The sequence below is a fragment of the Notolepis coatsorum genome, assembly GCF_963971535.1.
Source record: "Notolepis coatsorum genome assembly, chromosome: 4".
In the NCBI taxonomy this organism is placed as follows: Eukaryota; Metazoa; Chordata; class Actinopteri; order Aulopiformes; family Paralepididae; genus Notolepis; species Notolepis coatsorum.
The window spans coordinates 49,750,120-49,772,331 of NC_140168.1; the positions used below are offsets into that span (position 1 = coordinate 49,750,120).

Sequence of the window (22,212 nt, forward strand, 5' to 3'; positions counted from 1 at the left end):
CACACACACACACACACACACACACACACACACACACACACACACACACACACACACACACACACACACTATCCTCTATAAAGGTGGTTCTTGAAAATGAGGGGTGTTTTGTCAACGTCATTTAAAAATGATGGACACTATATGAAGGCTGCTGTTTATGAGGGCAACCAGGAAACCATTGTGATTGCTAGGAACCCAGTGTGTCAACATAGATGTAAACATGACAATATAGAAAATACCATACCATCAGATCTGTCATCAGAGAAGAAAGGATGACACTGGTTTACTGTCCAACGGACGACAGGGTAGCAGACACTATGAGGAAAGTAGGAAACCTGTTCCAAATTAAAATTGAAGGGATTTGCAAGGGTCATGTTTAATGTGTAAATATTGACTGTCATACCCTGTTGATGTTTTGGATTATATTATTTCCTTTGTAAAATGTTTTTCAAATAAGTTATCCAGTATGCAATACAAACCCTAAGTGGGAGTGTTGAAATCAGAGGTTCTGTGTAGGATTGTTAGTAACTGTCTAACTGCATATATAACTGTTTCCACTAGTAACTGTCTAACTGCATATATAAATGTTTCCACTAGAGGGCACTCTAGGCGGAGTCACTCAGGAACACCACCAGGTGGCGAGTATAAATAGAGATGTCTCCTCCCATTCTTTCCCTTTCCCCCAGCCTCTCAGTGAGAGGAGACCTGTAGAACTGCTGCTCTGCCATGTGAATAAATAAACCACGCCAGTTAAGGCTCAAGATAGAAACCATGCCTCTTGACCACATTATTGTCACCCTATAGCCGAATTCTGTCAACACGCAGTATTCTCTGTCTCGATGCGCCCTGACAGCTGACAGTGCAAATGTAGTGCAAAGTGCAACAGCAATATAAAGTGTACAGGTGATTAAACTGGGTACAAAAATAAATCAGTACTGAGTGTAGTGCTAATCAGATATATGTACAGAGTTGTTGTATAATGTACAGTGAATGTGATACAGTCTATATGTGCACTTGCTGCATACAAATTGATAGTTGATTGGATATTGCAGTCAGATAATAGAATAGCTTGCTGATTCTTGATGCAGCTGTCAACTGACACTTTCGCAACAGATACAGTAAAATGCTAGAATGTTTCGTTTCAGCTTTTTTCTTGTGTGTTTGACACATTTCAACTCCTTTCTGTATCCACCCCTAGACACCTCCCCATCCCATTCTGATGGAGCCTATAAATCCAGAGGTGAAAGTTGATTTGAGATGACATCTGATCAGACAAGGTTGCACGCAAGAAACTATCATTGACCGTCAAGGTAGGTAGAGAATCATCTGGGCATTCCCATCAACATTATTTTAATTTGATTGATATTATAGCTTATTATGACACAGCCATCCGCTGACAATAACAGGTTGAGGTAATTTGTGTAGTTATTTATTATAATTATTGTTATTCATTTGTTTGTTTGCTTATTTTTAGAACAGAATATATGAATGGATTTTAGAAAAAGTTTAAAAAGATTTAAGAGATTGTTCATACAGTAGCTGTCTATATGGATTTCAGGATTTGTTTCCAATGACTTTCAGATATATTTAACTTTCATTAACTTTGAGATTTTACATTTGAGATGACTTTAAGTAAGTTTGATAGGTAACAATTTGCATGTCCTCACTCTAACAGATGGCACAGAGCAGGTAAGCCTACTCTATTTTAACCCTTTCACTGTCACACTCCCAGGGTTAACCCTTTCACTGCAACAATACAGAAGGTTAACCCCTTTCACTGCCACATGACAAAGGGTTAACCCTTTCACAACCACACTACAGAAGGTTAACCCTTTCACTACCACACTACAGGTATGGCTAACCTGTAGTGTGGTATTGAAAGGTTCACGCTTTCTTTCAGATAAATGGACTTGCTTCAAATGATCTTTTACACATGTTGTTCTGGTTTCTTTTTATTTTATTTATTGACATCATGAATACATTAGGGTTGGAGACACTCTCTGTGATAAAGAGAAAACATTTATTGCTGGCAGAAAACAACGTGTTTACAGCTGTCTGAAAAGGAATGAGATTACATGCACTTTGGTGAGTCTGATCAATGAAGAAACTGGTTGACTGGTTGATTGGTTTATTACACACATATGACACTATGGCACTAATACACACTAGTACTGTACACTATGTCACTAGTACACTGTTTCACAATAATACATTTGGGTTGGACATGAGAAAAGGTATATTGCTGACAGTATTAACCGGAAAAATATGACATGCACTTTGGCAAGTCTGATCAATGAAGAAACTGGTTGATGATGCAGATCTGAAACTAGAAAGGTGCGTTAATAATAATAATCATAATACACTTTATTCGTATATCACCTTTCATACAAGGATTGCAGCGCAAAGTGTTTCACAGCATGCAGTGATGTAGACATATAAATAGACAATAGGCATAAAATGAGCAGAGAATTTATATTGAAACCTCCATGAAAATGTTTAATAGATTTATGTTCTTAAAATCTATAAGAAAGATTTTGATAGATTTCTGTCCCAAGAGGGAATCCTGCACAGGTCCCACCCACCTCCAGGGTTTGAGGCCCCACTTGTATTGGGAATCGTGCAAAATAAAAGCATAAAGTACATAGAATGAGTATGAAAATAGACAGAATAAGAGCAGTGCAATAAAATAGACATACATTAGCATATAATAGACTAAAATAGTAGCGGAGTGTATTATAAGGCTATGGTGAAGAGGTAGGTTTTTAGCATACTTTATCAAGCTAAAATATTTAGAGATCTAGCCTCCCTAATGTCCATAGGTATGGTGTTCCATAGCTTTGGTGCATCATTTGCAAAGGCTGCATCCCAAATTTCCTTTTAAATCTCCACCAGGCGGCAGACATCCATTTATTTTCTAGTAGCTTACATGTTAGTGTTAAGTTTAGGGGGCAGGGAAAACATAGACCAATGGAAGCAGATATCCTAGCAGCATTCCTAATACACTAGCACACTATTACATTATGACAGTATTACACACTTTTACACTAGTACACACTAGTACACTAGTATACACTATTACACACCATTACACCTTTACACTAGTATACTGTACTATTACACACTTGCACTGTTACACACTATTACACACAAGTACACACTATTACACCCTAGTATACTGTACTATTACACACTATGACACTATTACACTGTTTCACTATACTAATTTAGGGTTGCACACACAGTGATAAAGATAAAATGTATATTGCTGACAGTATTAATCGTCTGAAGAGGAAGAAGATTACATGCACTTTGATCAATGAAAAAACTGGTTGCTGATGCAGATCTGAAATAGAAAGGTGCACTATTACAAACTATTACAATATTACACTATTTCACTATTGCATACTAGTTCAGTATTCCACTATTCCACTAGTCCACTACCTATGAGGCAAGTTTCATCTCACTATGAATTGAAAATGGGGGACCCTGATGTAAACAAGACAAACGTCTTTCTCTGGTCTGCATCCCCTTAACAATTGTATGTATTGAGCCGTACTGTATTGTACCCATTCTGCAATCTGTTAAATAAAGTTTTCATTCATTCATTCATTCATTCATTCATTCATTCATTCATCTACCACAGCTTTGTAGTTGGCAGTATTAGCTCCGGATAGAGAGAGAGAGAGACACACACACACACACACACACACACACACACACACACACACACACACACACACACACACACACACACACACACACACACACACACACACACACACACACACACACACACACACACACACACACACACACACACACACACACACACACACACACACACACACACACACACACACACACACACACACACACACACACACACACACACACACACACACACACACACACACACACACACACACACACACACACACACACACACACACACACACACACACACACACACACACACACACACACACACACACACACACACACACACACACACACACACACACACACACACACACACACACACACACACACACACACACACACACACACACACACACACACACACACACACACACACACACACACACACACACACACACACACACACACACACACACACACACACACACACACACACACACACACACACACACACACACACACACACACACACACACACACACACACACACACACACACACACACACACACACACACACACACACACACACACACACACACACACACACACACACACACACACACACACACACACACACACACACACACACACACACACACACACACACACACACACACGTGTTTACAGGTACTCCCGAGGACCTTGAGATATCAATAAGGTTGCGAGGACCCCCCTTTCCGCTGTGATTTGGACCATGAAAAAAATATATTTACCAATAGATGGCGCTCAACTGCTGGAAACTGACTTCAAAATAATTTAACACACATGTTTGTTTTTTGTGTTATGTTATGTCATGGGACAGACTCGTGAGGACTAGTGGTGTAAGCCAATCAGATACAGACGTGGGGCGGGACATGAGGGTCCTCAGAGAAGCGTATAAATAAGAATACACACGCCTGTCCTCAGAAAAGCATATACACCGGAACACACACGTCTATATAAATACATATAGTTTCTGCCTTCAGAAGGTGTTATAACATATCATTTCTGCCTCCAGAAGGTTTTATATGGTTTTATATGAAACATATAGGCCTAGTTTCTGTCTCCAGAAGGTTTTATAAGAAACATATAGTTTCTGCATTCAGAAGGTAAATATATCATTTCTGCATTCAGAAGGTTTTATAAGAAACATAGTTTCTGCCTTCAGGTTTGATATGAAACATAATAACTCGACATTTTTCTTACCCTCTTCCCACTCTAAAGGGCTACCTGTCGAGAATTTATAGGCAGCTATGCTCATTACAGTCCACCTCCTTAACCCTCATGTTGTGTTAGGAATTGGCACCACTGACCGGTTAGCGGGTCAATGTTGACCCGGGGTCTAACTCAGTCCTGACCACTAAAAAGAAAGGAGTATCACTCAATATAGTTAATACTACATCCTAACTAACATTATATGCATTCATAACCATATAATCCCATTGTAATTTGATTGTATTACAATCACATCATGTCCCTTATTTTTTAGATGAAAATGAGGTTGTTCAATCATAATATACTAAATGTGAAACCCATAGATAATGTTTTCTGACTATAATAGAACAATATTAGAATATAACTACTGAAAAAAAGTTTAGTATATTTATTATTTTATTTATTTATATTTAGTATTTTTATGGTATAGTTTACCTTGCCCGGTCAAGAATGACCCTAACACCACAGTCGTACCTTTTTTTCTGCAGATACCTTCAGAATTTTCAAAATGGTGACAGTTTTTCTGCGCTTATATAATATGTATAATATGTGTTGTGGAGGATATCATAAAGCCTTGTTCTAATCAAATCAACTACATGATAGTTATTACATATTATAACCTTGAAACGGGTCGCTGGAGACCCTACCACCACATAAGGGTTAAACATTATTTCTCTTCGGAGTTGTGGGATATTTTCAATGTTTTAGCTAATTTTGATTTAAATGGTATAATTCCCATTTTAAAATGTTTTACCATGGTATGTTTGGTATCTTTTTTTTCCAGCACAGCCTCACATATATGACCTGACAGTTTTCATACTGCATAATACTGTATATACTACTGTATACTGTACAACACAAAACACAAAATCGGATTGAGAAATGTGTTCTTTTTACTATGAACCAATGCAAACATATTCAATCAAGCATATAAAACAGTGGAAATGCCCCCTCAGGTAGCATATTTACATAAACAAAAGAGAAAAGGGCAGAATTCAATTCAAAAACAAGTATTTTCTTAATACACAGGTAATAAACCCAGACGAAATGTAGATTCTCAACTGGAAAATCTCACCATCATGCTTTTTTAGAAATAGTCAGTAAAAAAGTAAGTAAAAGTAAAAAAAAAATATAGCATCATTATGGAATGTAACTAAAGTAATGTGCAATAAAAATACTATAATATAATAATAGTAAAAGTAAAGAGGAATATTCAATATACATATATACACTATATAGACTACTGTAGACTACTGTACATCATATACATATGTGTGTGTGTGCGACATTGTACTGTGCTGTACTGTGTGCTCAACTGTGCCACAATTCGAAACAGTTTGCCAATGACGAGACAGAGGGCTACATCACAGCGCTTGCATTTCCAGGGAGTCAGGGTCCTTTTCCCCCCTTTGTGACACTGCTGGCAGATCCTGCGGCCATGTGTGGCTTTCTGTCTGACGTCCTCTGTAGGTGCTGCGATGGCAACAGGGATATGGTCTACCTTCCTGTCAAGAGGAGCTAGTGTGATGTCCACGCCACACAACTCACGCGCTATCTCGCACATGAAGTCCTTGTGAGTCATGTGTGCCTCCTGTTTTGCCTTACTGATTTCACAGTGGAGGATGTAGGCGTTGGTGCTCGCGATGTCCACAAAGTGGAAGAACATGGTCCGGTACCAGTGGGAAGTTCTGCGGTGTGTGGAGTAGTACTGGATCAGCTGGTCTGAAAGGTCAACTCCGCCCATGAATTTGTTGTAGTGAATCATGGTGGTGGGACTACGAAACATCTTGATCGTCCAGACCCCATGCACCTTCAAGATTCAAGAGATTCAAGAGTTTTATTCATCACATACATACAGTGAAATGCGGGTGGCCATGCCCGCTTCGATTGTGCAATAATACAAAATAATAAAATAGACATAATAAACAGGTATAAAAATACATAAAGCATATACCTTTACTCTCCTCTGGACCATGTCTGTAGGTTGAAGGACCCCTGGGTGGACGGTGGAGCACGCAGACACCTAGACAGAATAGAATAGAATAGAAATTAATCATCCACAGGGAAATTTTACACTACAAATCGCTCACAGTAGAGGGTACATGGTGTGTACAGTATATGTTGTGTACAGTGTGTACAGTATATGTTGTGTACAGTGTGTACAGTATATGGTGTGTACAGTGTGTACAGTATATGTTGTGTACAATGTGTACAGTATATGTTGTGTACAGTATATGTTTACAGTGTGTACAGTATATGGTGTGTACAGTATATGTTGTGTACAGTGTGTACAGTATATGTTGTGTACAGTCTGTACAGTATGTGTTGTGTACAGTATGTACAGTATATGTTGTGTACAGTGTGTACAGTATATGTTGTGTACAGTATATGTTGTTGTGTATAGTATGTGTTGTGTACAGTATATGTTATGTACAGTATGTGTTGTGTACAGTGTGTGTTGTGTACAGTGTGTACAGTATATGTTGTGTACAGTATGTGTTGTGTACAGTGTGTGTTGTGTACAGTGTGTACAGTATGGTGTGTACAGTGTGTGTTGTGTACAGTGTGTACAGTATATGGTGTGTACAGTATGTGTTGTGTACAGTGTGTACAGTATATGTTGTGTACAGTATATGTTGTGTACAGTATGTACATTATATGGTGTGTACAGTGTGTACAGTATATGATGTGTACAGTGTACAGTATATGGTGTGTACAGTGTGTACAGTATATGGTGTGTACAGTATATGGTGTGTACAGTGTGTACAGTATATGGTTTGTACAGTGTGTACAGTATATGTTGTGTACAGTGTGTACAGTATATGTTGTGTGTGTACAGTGTGTACAGTATATGTTGTGTACAGTATATGTTGTGTACAGTATATGTTGTGTACAGTATATGGTGTGTACAGTATATGGTGTGTACAGTGTACAGTATATGTTGTGTATATGCCCGCTTCGATTGTGCAATAATACAAAATAATAAAATAGACATAATAAACAGGTATAAAAATACATAAAGCATATACCTTTACTCTCCTCTGGACCATGTCTGTAGGTTGAAGGACCCCTGGGTGGACGGTGGAGCACGCAGACACCTAGACAGAATAGAAATTAATCATCCACAGGGAAATTTTACACTACAAATCGCTCACAGTAGAGGGTACATGGTGTGTACAGTATATGTTGTGTACAGTGTGTACAGTATATGGTGTGTACAGTGTGTACAGTATATGGTGTGTACAGTGTGTACAGTATATGTTGTGTACAGTGTGTACAGTATATGTTGTGTACAGTATATGTTTACAGTGTGTACAGTATATGTTGTGTACAGTATATGGTGTACAGTGTGTACAGTATATGTTGTGTACAGTATGTACAGTATGTGTTGTGTACAGTATGTACAGTATATGTTGTGTACAGTGTGTACAGTATATGTTGTGTACAGTATATGTTGTTGTGTATAGTATGTGTTGTGTACAGTATATGTTATGTACAGTATGTGTTGTGTACAGTGTGTGTTGTGTACAGTGTGTACAGTATATGTTGTGTACAGTATGTGTTGTGTACAGTGTGTGTTGTGTACAGTGTGTACAGTATGGTGTGTAGTGTGTGTTGTGTACAGTGTGTACAGTATATGGTGTGTACAGTATGTGTTGTGTACAGTGTGTACAGTATATGTTGTGTACAGTATATGTTGTGTACAGTATGTACATTATATGGTGTGTACAGTGTGTACAGTATATGATGTGTACAGTGTACAGTATATGGTGTGTACAGTGTGTACAGTATATGGTGTGTACAGTATATGGTGTGTACAGTGTGTACAGTATATGGTTTGTACAGTGTGTACAGTATATGTTGTGTACAGTGTGTACAGTATATGTTGTGTGTGTACAGTGTGTACAGTATATGTTGTGTACAGTATATGTTGTGTACAGTATATGTTGTGTACAGTATATGGTGTGTACAGTATATGGTGTGTACAGTGTACAGTATATGTTGTGTATATGCCCGCTTCGATTGTGCAATAATACAAAATAATAAAATAGACATAATAAACAGGTATAAAAATACATAAAGCATATACCTTTACTCTCCTCTGGACCATGTCTGTAGGTTGAAGGACCCCTGGGTGGACGGTGGAGCACGCAGACACCTAGACAGAATAGAAATTAATCATCCACAGGGAAATTTTACACTACAAATCGCTCACAGTAGAGGGTACATGGTGTGTACAGTATATGTTGTGTACAGTGTGTACAGTATATGGTGTGTACAGTGTGTACAGTATATGGTGTGTACAGTGTGTACAGTATATGTTGTGTACAGTGTGTACAGTATATGTTGTGTACAGTATATGTTTACAGTGTGTACAGTATATGTTGTGTACAGTATATGGTGTACAGTGTGTACAGTATATGTTGTGTACAGTATGTACAGTATGTGTTGTGTACAGTATGTACAGTATATGTTGTGTACAGTGTGTACAGTATATGTTGTGTACAGTATATGTTGTTGTGTATAGTATGTGTTGTGTACAGTATATGTTGTGTACAGTATGTGTTGTGTACAGTGTGTGTTGTGTACAGTGTGTACAGTATATGTTGTGTACAGTATGTGTTGTGTACAGTGTGTGTTGTGTACAGTGTGTACAGTATATGGTGTGTACAGTATGTGTTGTGTACAGTATGTACAGTATATGTTGTGTACAGTATATGTTGTGTACAGTATGTACATTATATGGTGTGTACAGTATATGGTGTGTACAGTGTACAGTATATGGTGTGTACAGTGTGTACAGTATATGTTGTGTACAGTATATGGTGTGTACAGTATATGGTGTGTACAGTGTGTACAGTATATGGTGTGTACAGTGTGTACAGTATATGGTGTGTACAGTGTGTACAGTATATGTTGTGTACAGTATATGTTGTGTACAGTGTGTACAGTATGTGTTGTGTACAGTATATGGTGTGTACAGTGTACAGTATATGGTGTGTACAGTGTACAGTATGTTGTGTACAGTATATGGTGTGTACAGTATATGGTGTGTACAGTGTACAGTATATGGTGTGTACAGTGTACAGTATATGGTGTGTACAGTATATGGTGTGTACAGTGTACAGTATATGGTGTGTACAGTATATGGTGTGTACAGTATATGGTGTGTACAGTGTGTACAGTATATGGTGTGTACAGTGTACAGTATATGGTGTGTACAGTATATGGTGTGTACAGTATATGGTGTGTGCAGTGTGTACAGTATATGGTGTACAGTGTACAGTATATGGTGTGTACAGTATATGGTGTGTACAGTATATGGTGTGTACAGTATATGTTGTGTACATTGTGTACAGTATATGTTGTGTACAGTGTGTACAGTATATGTTGTGTACAGTATATGTTGTGTACAGTGTGTACAGTATATGTTGTGTACAGTGTGTACAGTATATGTTGTGTACAGTATATGGTGTGTACAGTGTACAGTATATGGTGTGTACAGTATATGGTGTGTACAGTGTGTACAGTATATGGTGTGTACAGTGTGTACAGTATATGTTGTGTACAGTATATGGTGTGTACAGTATATGGTGTGTACAGTGTGTACAGTATATGGTGTGTACAGTGTGTACAGTATATGGTGTGTACAGTGTGTAGAGTATATGGTGTGTACAGTATATGGTGTGTACAGTGTACAGTATATGGTGTGTACAGTGTACAGTATATGGTGTGTACAGTGTACAGTATATGGTGTGTACAGTGTGTACAGTATATGTTGTGTACAGTATATGGTGTGTACAGTATGTACAGTATATGGTGTGTACAGTGTGTACAGTATATGTTGTGTACAGTATGTAGAGTATATGGTGTGTACAGTGTGTACAGTATATGTTGTGTACAGTATATGTTGTGTACAGTGTACAGTATATGGTGTGTACAGTATATGGTGTGCACAGTATGTATAGTATATGGTGTGTACAGATAGCTGAAGCAGATAGCTGAAGCAGATAGGCTCTCTGAAGCAGATAGCTGAAGCAGATAGGCTCTCTGAAGCAGATAGCTGAAGCAGATAGGCTCTCTGAAGCAGATAGCTGAAGCAGATAGCTGAAGCAGATAGCTGAAGCAGATAGGCTCTCTGAAGCAGATAGCTGAAGCAGATAGCTGAAGCAGATAGGCTCTCTGAAGCAGTTGCTGAAGCAGATGGGCTCTCTGAAGCAGATAGCTGAAGCAGTTGGGCTCTCTGAAGCAGATAGCTGAAGCAGATGGGCTCTCTGAAGCAGATAGCTGAAGCAGATAGCTGAAGCAGATAGCTGAAGCAGATAGGCTCTCTGAAGCAGATAGCTGAAGCAGATAGCTGAAGCAGATAGGCTCTCTGAAGCAGATAGCTGAAGCAGATAGCTGAAGCAGATAGGCTCTCTGAAGCAGATAGCTGAAGCAGATAGGCTCTCTGAAGCAGATAGCTGAAGCAGATAGGCTCTCTGAAGTGTACAGTATATGGTGTGCACAGTATGTATAGTATATGGTGTGTACAGATAGCTGAAGCAGATAGCTGAAGCAGATAGCTGAAGCAGTTAGCCTCTCTGAAGCAGATAGCTGAAGCAGATAGGCTCTCTGAAGCAGATAGGCTCTCTGAAGCAGATAGCTGAAGCAGATAGGCTCTCTGAAGCAGATAGCTGAAGCAGATAGGCTCTCTGAAGCAGATAGCTGAAGCAGATAGGCTCTCTGAAGCAGATAGCTGAAGCAGATAGGCTCTCTGAAGCAGATAGCTGAAGCAGATAGGCTCTCTGAAGCAGATAGCTGAAGCAGATAGGCTCTCTGAAGCAGATAGCTGAAGCAGATAGCTGAAGCAGATAGGCTCTCTGAAGCAGATAGCTGAAGCAGATAGCTGAAGCAGATAGGCTCTCTGAAGCAGATAGCTGAAGCAGATAGGCTCTCTGAAGCAGATAGCTGAAGCAGATGGGCTCTCTGAAGCAGATAGCTGAAGCAGTTGGGCTCTCTGAAGCAGATAGCTGAAGCAGATAGGCTCTCTGAAGCAGATAGCTGAAGCAGATAGGCTCTCTGAAGCAGATAGGCTCTCTGAAGCAGATAGCTGAAGCAGATAGCTGAAGCAGATGGGCTCTCTGAAGCAGATAGCTGAAGCAGATGGGCTCTCTGAAGCAGATATCTGGGTATTTCTTAAGTAAAGTAACTGTGTACTTGTTCCACCACTGATATAGAATCAGATTTCGCAGTGACTCACCAGTTCTCTGGGCTCCAGTGGGTGTTCTGGGGACTGCGGTGGATCACCTCCCCGTGGATCAGAACCACTGCACCTGGAGAGAGAGAGAAATGGATGGATGGATTAGTTGTATGACCGATTGCATGTGTAGTGTATTTGCCCATCATTGCCCAGGTTTGGTTGTCGAGTAACAATTTTTTTTAGATTGAATTTAAAAGATGGAAATGATGTACAATCTCGTATGGTCAGTGGTAGATCATTCCAGATTAAACATCCCTGGACTGAGAGGGTGTTTTTAGCAAAGGCGGTTTGCCGGCCGGGCACTTCGCAATCCCCTCTAGTGCTGAATCCTCTATCGGGCTTCCTTTCTATGAATTCCCTCAGAGGGGGCGGGCACAGACCATGTAGGGTCTTGTAAATAACAATAGCATGTTTAAAAAAATTAAATTGGCAAAACTAAAAAAATGGTACCTCTGAAGAATCTGACAGTGGTGATATGAGTGAGGTTTCTTATGGAATACTTTAAAGGGGAGATGAAGCGTTAAACAATATGAGCCTAGTTTGTTTGTTGTGTACCTTGGGTAAGACATGGTCCTATAATCAAATGTGAAATCCTGCTTATTTGTCTGAAAACTCAAATGTAATTTCCCCGTTTTTGCCATGGGGGCCGCCATTTTAGATATAGCTGGATGGTGACGTCACGGTAATGGTTTGGGCTGGGTCCGGTTTAGAGTGCCGGTTAGATAGCTACGTAAATATGGAGTGTCGTGAAAGTCAGTCAGTAAATTGTCAACCAAATGTAACGTTACCTACAGAAAAAAAATATATTATATAATTATACTATTGTATTATCTGCGAGACATCCAGTCTGAGTCAGAGCGATAGTTCAACTTGACTAACAGGGTGAAGTAGGTAGGTATCAGTTTCCTTTTTTTCCTCCCTCAATAATGTTATTTATGTACGTTATCATTATGTAAACTAGGGATGCACGATAATTATCGGGCCGATATCAGCAATTATGACATCATCCCGATAACGGTGATAGCTCCGATAATATAATATATTTTTTGGTAAAAAAAAATGCGGTGCGGGTGAATTGGGATGAAGGGCGTTTGTTTTTACTGTAGGCTCCTCCCGTTTTGCCAGTACTGTGGTACGACTGATAGCGTGTGGTTTAGGAAGAGGGCGTTTTACACAAATCCAGCACTCCCATTCTTGGCTGTGACGTAGCCACGTAAGTTTCAGAAGCAGCGCGGATGTAAACAAAGATGGCGTCAGTAGTGTGGGAATAGTTTTAGAGGAAAAAAGTTCACTTGCTATTTGTAACAAATGCAATGCAGAAGTTCCATGAGGAGGGAAACGGGCAACAACTTATAATACATCCAACCTAACAAGTCACCTGCAACATCACCACCGCTACGATGGTGTGTTAAAAGCCTACGACGACACGCAAATCTAGCCCCTTTCATGACTGTGATGCAACCCTTGGTTGAATACGCAGTCACTTATTGCTCTGTAGTAGCCAGGTTAATTTGCACCACCAAGCACTGCTTAAAAGCTAGCGGCTTGAGCCCTTGGGTCATTTCTGTCAAACTTCTTTAATTTAGCAAACGCCTCGTCAATAGGTACAATCGCTGCGGGTTCCTTTGTAGCTGGCTTTGGATTCACAGCAGCTTTACGGTGGTGATGTTGCAGGTGACTTGTTAGGTTGGATGTATTATAAGTTATTGACGGATTGTGAATTTTCTGATTCAAATTATATTTATTTGGAAAAACTGTTGTCTTGGCTTTTTTTTGTTCATAACGCTCATGTCATGATAAATCTGGTTAGGTCAAAACTACAGGAATATACATTTAAAAAAAATATTATAATACAATAAATACCGGTTATCGGTATCGGCCTTGAGGAGCAGAAAGTTATCGGTATCGGGGTCAAAAAATCAATATCGTGCACCCCTAATGTAAACAAATGCACATATGGATTGTTTGCTGCAACGTTTCTGAATGAATTGAAGCATTAATAAATAAGCAGATAATTAAATTAGATGTCCATAACATTTGTGTTTTTAATTAGCATAGCCTAAATAAATATGAATTCAAGAAGTTAAATACTGAATTAATGACACATTTATTAACAGGCTGAAAGTTAAAACGAAAAAAAAAAAAATTAGCCTATTTAATAGGCTAAACACTGCATAAAATATAGGCCAAGCGGTGGTAAAAGGCAACTTTTTCTTTTAGGCTATAGCCTTTTAAAACAGGCTAAACTTCGTTTTGGCTTCTTGAGTTCACATTTCTTTGGTTTGCAGTGGTGCATCTGCCGGCCAATGTTCCGAGACATATTACATTTTATTTGTTAGGCTATTTGAATACACCAGCCCTAAATGGTGGATTCAAATAGCCTAACAATTATACAAATATATAAATATGTCTCAGAACATTGGCGGGGACACTGGACAGCCAGCTGAAGCGCGCCGTGGGCCATACATCCCAAACGTTGTAATCCTGCGTCTTGACCACGTTTCGGGCATTGGAGTATGACATGAATATTTTCTTTCGGAATATGCCACATCTGGAACATATTCTCGAATGCTGTTGCCATGCCAGCACTGCAGCAGTATGGGCAGGGATTAAAGCAAAAAACTAAATCACCTGACTGAACTTTTTTTCAGGCCAAGTCATATTCTTATTTTAACCTCCACTGAATTTTTTTTTAATAGCGTTAGCGTTTTAAGGGAGCCTACTTGTTTCGGTTTCGTGGATAATCCAATGTACAGTTACCCCCCCCCCCTCCCACCCAACCACCTCCAATGTACAGCCCCCCCCCCCCCCCCTCCTCCAATGTACAGTTTCTTCGTCAAATGTATATACTCTTTTTTTAGACTCTTATTGTATCACAAACAATACTGTATTTGTAAATCTGGTATGTCATAAATGTATAGATGTAGCAGTATTGTCTATCTGTATGTCATGTATGTCATATGTTATGATGAATTGAAAATGGGGGACTCTCTGAAGCTTTCTGCTTTGCCTGCCCCGCTAAGCCAATGCGAAGGACGAGGGGGGCTGTGCTTCCTGTTCTGCCCCCTTGCAAATGGGTGTAGCATTCCCTGAGGGGGAGGAGCTGCGCATTATATGGCTTTTTTTGCTTACCTTGCTTCCTCTAGAACTTTGCGAACTCCAAAAGCGGTACTGCTGGTTCTGGTGAGGGGAGGTACTCACTGTACACTGTTCAAGATGGACATGCAGCTGTAAAATAAGAAAAGAGAAAGTTAGTGAGAAAAACATTAAAGAGGAACTACATGCAATTTCACAATTTATTCCTTCAGTTATACCTCTGTACAATTGAACATACAAGTACAAAAATATTAGTGAACATGAAAAAAAACTCCAACTCTCACTGAAGCTGCTCAATAGACAATGAATTTTGAAATATGTTATAGGTGAGACTGAGCACCCAGGTGAATGTTCTGAGTTCGTAGGTACATGTTCTACTATAGAATAAAGATAATTTGGATATAAAAAAAAGTAAACAAAAGTTCTGTGGGTCCAGACTTTATACTTGATGACATCACAGGTTTGATTCTTACTTCTCAATTTTCTGGTTTGGGAGAGAAACCCAAATGAATGAATTGAAAATGGGGGACCCTGATGTAAACAAGACGAACGTCTTTCTCTGGTCTGCATCCCCTTAACAATTGTGTGTATTGAGCTGTACTGTATTGTACCCATTCTGCAATCTGTTAATAACAATCAATCAATCAATCAATCAATATTTAACAGATTGCAGAATGGGTACAATACAGTACGGCTCAATACACACAATTGTAGCGCTTCCTGCCGGGGGGTCTTGGACTGGCTGCTCGACCACCTCCCTGACCAGGCCGAAGTCAGTGACCAGGGCATCCCGGCCTTGCGACGTCACCCTGATCAGACAGTTCTGGAAGGTAGAGAATAAAATGGACAATAGTTGTTAATATTATTGTCAGCGATGATGAACAGGAAGTTTCAAGTTCAAGTTTCTTTATTAGTTGTCATACAAGAATACAGAATACTTTTATATGAAATGCTTTCCCTATTGTTAACATGTAGGAACAATTAGATCTGAAATTAGTTTAAAAACGGTTGCACTGTGGGGACAATTTAAAAGTACAGTAGATTACAGTAGATTTCATTATCTGTTCTTATGCATGCATTTGAAAGATAATATATGTATATATTATATATATGTCCCACACAACCCCACCCAACCTCCTCCTATGCACAGTTTTTAACGTCAAATGTATATACTCCCTTTTCTGGACTCTTTTTGTATCACAAACAGTACTGTATTTGCAAATCTGGTATGTCATAAATGTATAGATGTAGCAGGACTGTCTATCTGTATGTCATATATGTCCTGATGAATTGAAAATGGGGGACCCTGATGTAAACAAGACGAAAGTCTTTCTCTGGTCTGCATCCCCTTAACAATTGTGTGTATTGAGCTGTACTGTATTACATCAATCAATCAAAACAAACACATTGCTGTGACTTGTTTTTAACATGGAAATTAGCTTACAGTCTTCTCCAGAAAAAGACAAGAAGATAGATACCAGTTTCCTCTCTGTGCGTTCAGTAGAAAGCTATCTGGCTGCACGTTAGCCTTAGCTTAGCACAATGAATGGAAGCGGACATGACCGGTTAGCCTAGGCATTGTCCAACTAACACCGCTCCCGAAGGCTAACTGGTCATGTTCGCTTCCATTCATTGTGCTAAGCTAAGGCTAACATGCAGCCAGATAGCTTTCTACTGAACGCACAGAGAGGAAACTGGTATCTATCTTCTTGTCTCTCTCTGGAGAAGACGATAATAAGCTAATATCCCAAAATGTTGGCGTTCTTTTAACTTGGCTAGTAAATCTGCAGTCTGCGAAACACGTTGCTAGTAATTTAGCTGTGTTATATTAGCCTGGTAGCTACAGGCTAACGTCACGGTGACAATCCTTTTAGCAAACACATGAAACACTATAGCTAGTGTTAATCTACTATAAACTAAACTGAAATTACACCGTTTATATCCAAATGACACAAGCTGTATGCAAGATAAGACTTACATTTCAAATTGGAGCGTGGGTTTATCATCAGATTAATAGAACCTAATCCTCCAACATGCCGCCGACTGTGAAAGGGTTAATTCGGATTTTAGAGGAGTCGAGAGTCGAGACACACAAACGCCACAAACTACCCCTCCCCCACACTGCAACTAATGATAATGTTTTCAACCTGTGGGGGAGGGGTGCATGCAGCAGTAGGCTACACAATTTTGAGCTGAGCTGAGTCTTTGAGAGTGGCAGTAGATTGATTGATTGATTGAAAATTTTATTAAGGTGATACTTGGATAGATATCACTTAAACGTTCCCAGCTTGTTATGTACATATAAACTAAGAAAAAATGTATTACAAGTTTTCTGAATTTGATGTTTATATATGCAAATGAGGCACTTCCCACATTAAATATGCACATATCATCCAATCCAATCCACTTTATTTATAAAGCACATTTAAAAACAACAAAGTTGACCAAAGTGCTGTACAAGTCCACAACATAAGATAAAACATAAAACATAAAACATTTTAATAAAAGCACACAATAAAAACAGTACAATGTGTCACATAAAAAGGCAGGTCTCTCAAAAACTGTTTAAAACACCGAAAGCCAGAGCAAATAGATGTGTCTTGAAGCGTGATTTGAACACCTGCAGAGTGGGGGCCTGCCTAACATGCAGTGGCAGCTCATTCCAGAGCGTTGGGGCTGCCACAGCAAAAGTACGGCCCCCCCATAGCTTCAGCCTGGACTTTGGAACGGCCTAGAGGAGCTGGTCAGAGGACCTGAGGGACCTTGGAGGAACATAAGGTTCCAGCAGGTCCGAGAGGTACCCCGGTGCCAAGCTGTCCAAACATGTTCCTCTGTCTCCTCCGTGTATAAACATGTTAGCTACAGCCAAAGGTCACACTTGTCTCCCAGTCACACAAGTCTCCCAGTCACACAAGTCTCCAAGTCACACAAGTCACACAAGTCTCCCAGTCACACAAGTCTCCCGAGTCTCCCAGTCACACAAGTCTCCCAGTCACACAAGTCTCCAAGTCATACAAGTCACACGAGTCTCCCAGTCACACAAGTCTCCAAGTCACACAAGTCTCCAAGTCATACAAGTCACACGAGTCTCCCAGTCACACAAGTCTCCAAGTCACACGAGTCTCCCAGTCACACAAGTCTCCCGAGTCTCCCAGTCACACAAGTCTCCCAGTCACACAAGTCTCCAAGTCATACAAGTCACACGAGTCTCCCAGTCACACAAGTCTCCAAGTCACACAAGTCTCCAAGTCATACAAGTCACACGAGTCTCCCAGTCACACAAGTCTCCAAGTCACACAAGTCACACAAGTCTCCCAGTCACACAAGTCTCCAAGTCACACAAGTCACACGAGTCTCCCAGTCACACAAGTCTCCCAGTCACACAAGTCTCCCAGTCACACAAGTCTCCAAGTCACACAAATCTTCCAGTCACACAAGTCTCCCAGTCACACAAGTCGCCCAGTCACACAAGTCTCCCGAGTCTCCCAGTCACACAAGTCTCCAAGTCACACAAGTCTCCCAGTCACACAAGTCTCCCAGTCACACAAGTCTCCAAGTCACACAAGTCACATGAGTCTCCCAGTCACACAAGTCTCCAAGTCACACAAGTCTCCCAGTCACACAAGTCTCCAAGTCATACAAGTCACACGAGTCTCCCAGTCACACAAGTCTCCAAGTCACACGAGTCTCCCAGTCACAAGTATCCTAGTCACACGAGTCTCCCAGTCACACAAGTCTCCCGAGTCTCCCAGTCACACAAGTCTCCAAGTCACATGAGTCTCTCAGTCACACAAGTGTCCAAGTCACACAAGTCTCCCAGTCACACAAGTCTCCCAGTCACACAAGTCTCCAAGTCACACAAGTCACACAAGTCTCCCAGTCACACAAGTCTCCAAGTCACACAAGTCACACGAGTCTCCCAGTCACACGAGTCTCCCAGTCACACAAGTCTCCCAGTCACACAAGTCTCCAAGTCACACAAGTCTCCCAGTCACACAAGTCTCCAAGTCACACAAGTCTCCAAGTCATACAAGTCACACGAGTCTCCCAGTCACACAAGTCTCCAAGTCACACAAGTCACACAAGTCTCCCAGTCACACAAGTCTCCAAGTCACACAAGTCACACGAGTCTCCCAGTCACACAAGTCTCCCAGTCACACAAGTCTCCCAGTCACACAAGTCTCCAAGTCACACAAATCTTCCAGTCACACAAGTCTCCCAGTCACACAAGTCGCCCAGTCACACAAGTCTCCCGAGTCTCCCAGTCACACAAGTCTCCAAGTCACACAAGTCTCCCAGTCACACAAGTCTCCCAGTCACACAAGTCTCCAAGTCACACAAGTCACATGAGTCTCCCAGTCACACAAGTCTCCAAGTCACACAAGTCTCCCAGTCACACAAGTCTCCAAGTCATACAAGTCACACGAGTCTCCCAGTCACACAAGTCTCCAAGTCACACGAGTCTCCCAGTCACAAGTATCCTAGTCACACGAGTCTCCCAGTCACACAAGTCTCCCGAGTCTCCCAGTCACACAAGTCTCCAAGTCACATGAGTCTCTCAGTCACACAAGTGTCCAAGTCACACAAGTCTCCCAGTCACACAAGTCTCCCAGTCACACAAGTCTCCAAGTCACACAAGTCACACAAGTCTCCCAGTCACACAAGTCTCCAAGTCACACAAGTCACACGAGTCTCCCAGTCACACGAGTCTCCCAGTCACACAAGTCTCCCAGTCACACAAGTCTCCAAGTCACACAAGTCTCCCAGTCACACAAGTCGCTATAGTCTACATTACAGCGCTAGCCAGGGCTAACTCATGTTGTTAGTGGTAGCCTGTAGGAGCTCTATAGTATACATTACAGCGCTAGCCAGGGCTAACTCATGTTGTTAGTGGTAGCCTGTAGGAGCTATATAGAGTCTACATTACAGCACTAGCCAGGGCTAACTCATGTTGTTAGTGTTAGCCTGTAGGAGCTATATAGTCTACATTACGGCGCTAGCCAGGGCTAACTCATGTTGTTAGTGTTAGCCTGTAGGAGCTATATAGTCTACATTACAGCACTAGCCAGGGCTAACTCATGTTGTTAGTGGTAGCCTGTAGGACCTATAGAGTCTACTGCACCACAACATCGACAAAGCAACGGTGTTGCAAACACTCTGCCTTTATGCTTCTGCAACATCGACGCACAGCCTAATGTAACATTGTACCCGGTATGTAGCTAGGTTCCCTAGATAGATGACACTTCCCTTCTCAACCAACCCATTGATAACAAGCAGAAGTTGCTGTAGCATGTAGAGGCCTTTAGGCCTTCCCTGCTTTAAAACCTGGTGCGGGCATTTACCTTACCCAGTACCCAGTTTCCTGATGAATTGAAAATGGGGGACCCTGATGTAAACAAGACGAAAGTCTTTCTCTTTACATTACAGCGCTAGCCAGGGTTAACTCATGTTGTTAGTGGTAGCCTGTAGGAGCTATAGTCTACATGGCGGCGCTAGCCAGGGCTAACTCATGTTGTTAGTGGTAGCCTGTAGGAGCTATAGTCTACATTACATGCTAGCCAGGGCTAACTCATGTTGTTAGTGGTAGCCAGTAGGAGCTCTATAGTCTACATGGCGGCGCTAGCCAGGGCTAACTCATGTTGTTAGTGGTAGCCTGTAGGAGCTCTATAGTATACATTACAGCGCTAGCCAGGGCTAACTCATGTTGTTAGTGGTAGCCTGTAGGAGCTATATAGAGTCTACATTACAGCACTAGCCAGGGCTAACTCATGTTGTTAGTGTTAGCCTGTAGGAGCTATATAGTCTACATTACGGCGCTAGCCAGGGCTAACTCATGTTGTTAGTGTTAGCCTGTAGGAGCTATATAGTCTACATTACAGCACTAGCCAGGGCTAACTCATGTTGTTAGTGGTAGCCTGTAGGACCTATAGAGTCTACTGCACCACAACATCGACAAAGCAACGGTGTTGCAAACACTCTGCCTTTATGCTTCTGCAACATCGACGCACAGCCTAATGTAACATTGTACCCGGTATGTAGCTAGGTTCCCTAGATAGATGACACTTCCCTTCTCAACCAACCCATTGATAACAAGCAGAAGTTGCTGTAGCATGTAGAGGCCTTTAGGCCTTCCCTGCTTTAAAACCTGGTGCGGGCATTTACCTTACCCAGTACCCAGTTTCCTGATGAATTGAAAATGGGGGACCCTGATGTAAACAAGACGAAAGTCTTTCTCTGGTCTGCATCCCCTTAACAATTGTGTGTATTGAGCTGTACTGTATTGTACCCATTCTGCAATCTGTTAATAAAGTTTTCAATCAATCAATCAATCAATCAATCAATCAATCAATCAATCAATCAATCAATCAATCAAACCTGTAAGGCCTCCCCCCCCATCATTTATGTACAATAAAAATAGCAATGGTCCTAAAACATGTTATGTTTTGATGAATTGAAAATGGGGGACCCTGATGTAAACAAGACGAAAGTCTTTCTCTGGTCTGCATCCCCTTAACAATTGTGTGTATTGAGCTGTACTGTATTGTACCCATTCTGCAATCTGTTAATAAAATGTTCAATCAATCAACCAAACTCCCCCCTCCCCCATGCTGCTATGATGCCTGAATTTCCTCAAGGGGATCAATAAAGGAATATCTTATCTTATAATTATCTAAATTAATAACAAACTGTTAATTATGACTATTGTAAACAATAGTCTTTCTCTGGTCTGCATCCCCTTAACAATTGTGTGTATTGAGCTGTACTGTATTGTACCCATTCTGCAATCTGTTAATAAAATGTTCAATCAATCATCCAAACTCCCCCCTCCCCCATGCTGCTATGATGCCTGAATTTCCTCAAGGGGATCAATAAAGGAATATCTTATCTTATAATTATCTAAATGAATAACAAACTGTTAATTATGACTATTGTAAACAAGACAAATGTCTTTCTCTGG

The 22,212-nt window shown here is 40.7% G+C and overlaps 1 protein-coding gene across 1 annotated transcript in view; it reads left to right on the forward strand.

The window, feature by feature from the left end:
• Window positions 1-1,276: 1,276 nt before the first annotated feature.
• The window catches only part of LOC311226372 (cytosolic phospholipase A2 gamma-like), a 100,571-nt gene continuing 79,635 nt past the window's right edge, over window positions 1,277-22,212 (forward strand). The window contains exons 1-3 of the mRNA XM_084311801.1: window positions 1,277-1,310; window positions 1,676-1,689; window positions 1,986-2,085. Of these exons, the coding sequence (XP_084167927.1) occupies window positions 1,676-1,689; window positions 1,986-2,085 (114 nt within the window). The 5' untranslated portion in view covers window positions 1,277-1,310. The remainder of the gene's footprint in view (window positions 1,311-1,675; window positions 1,690-1,985; window positions 2,086-22,212) is intronic.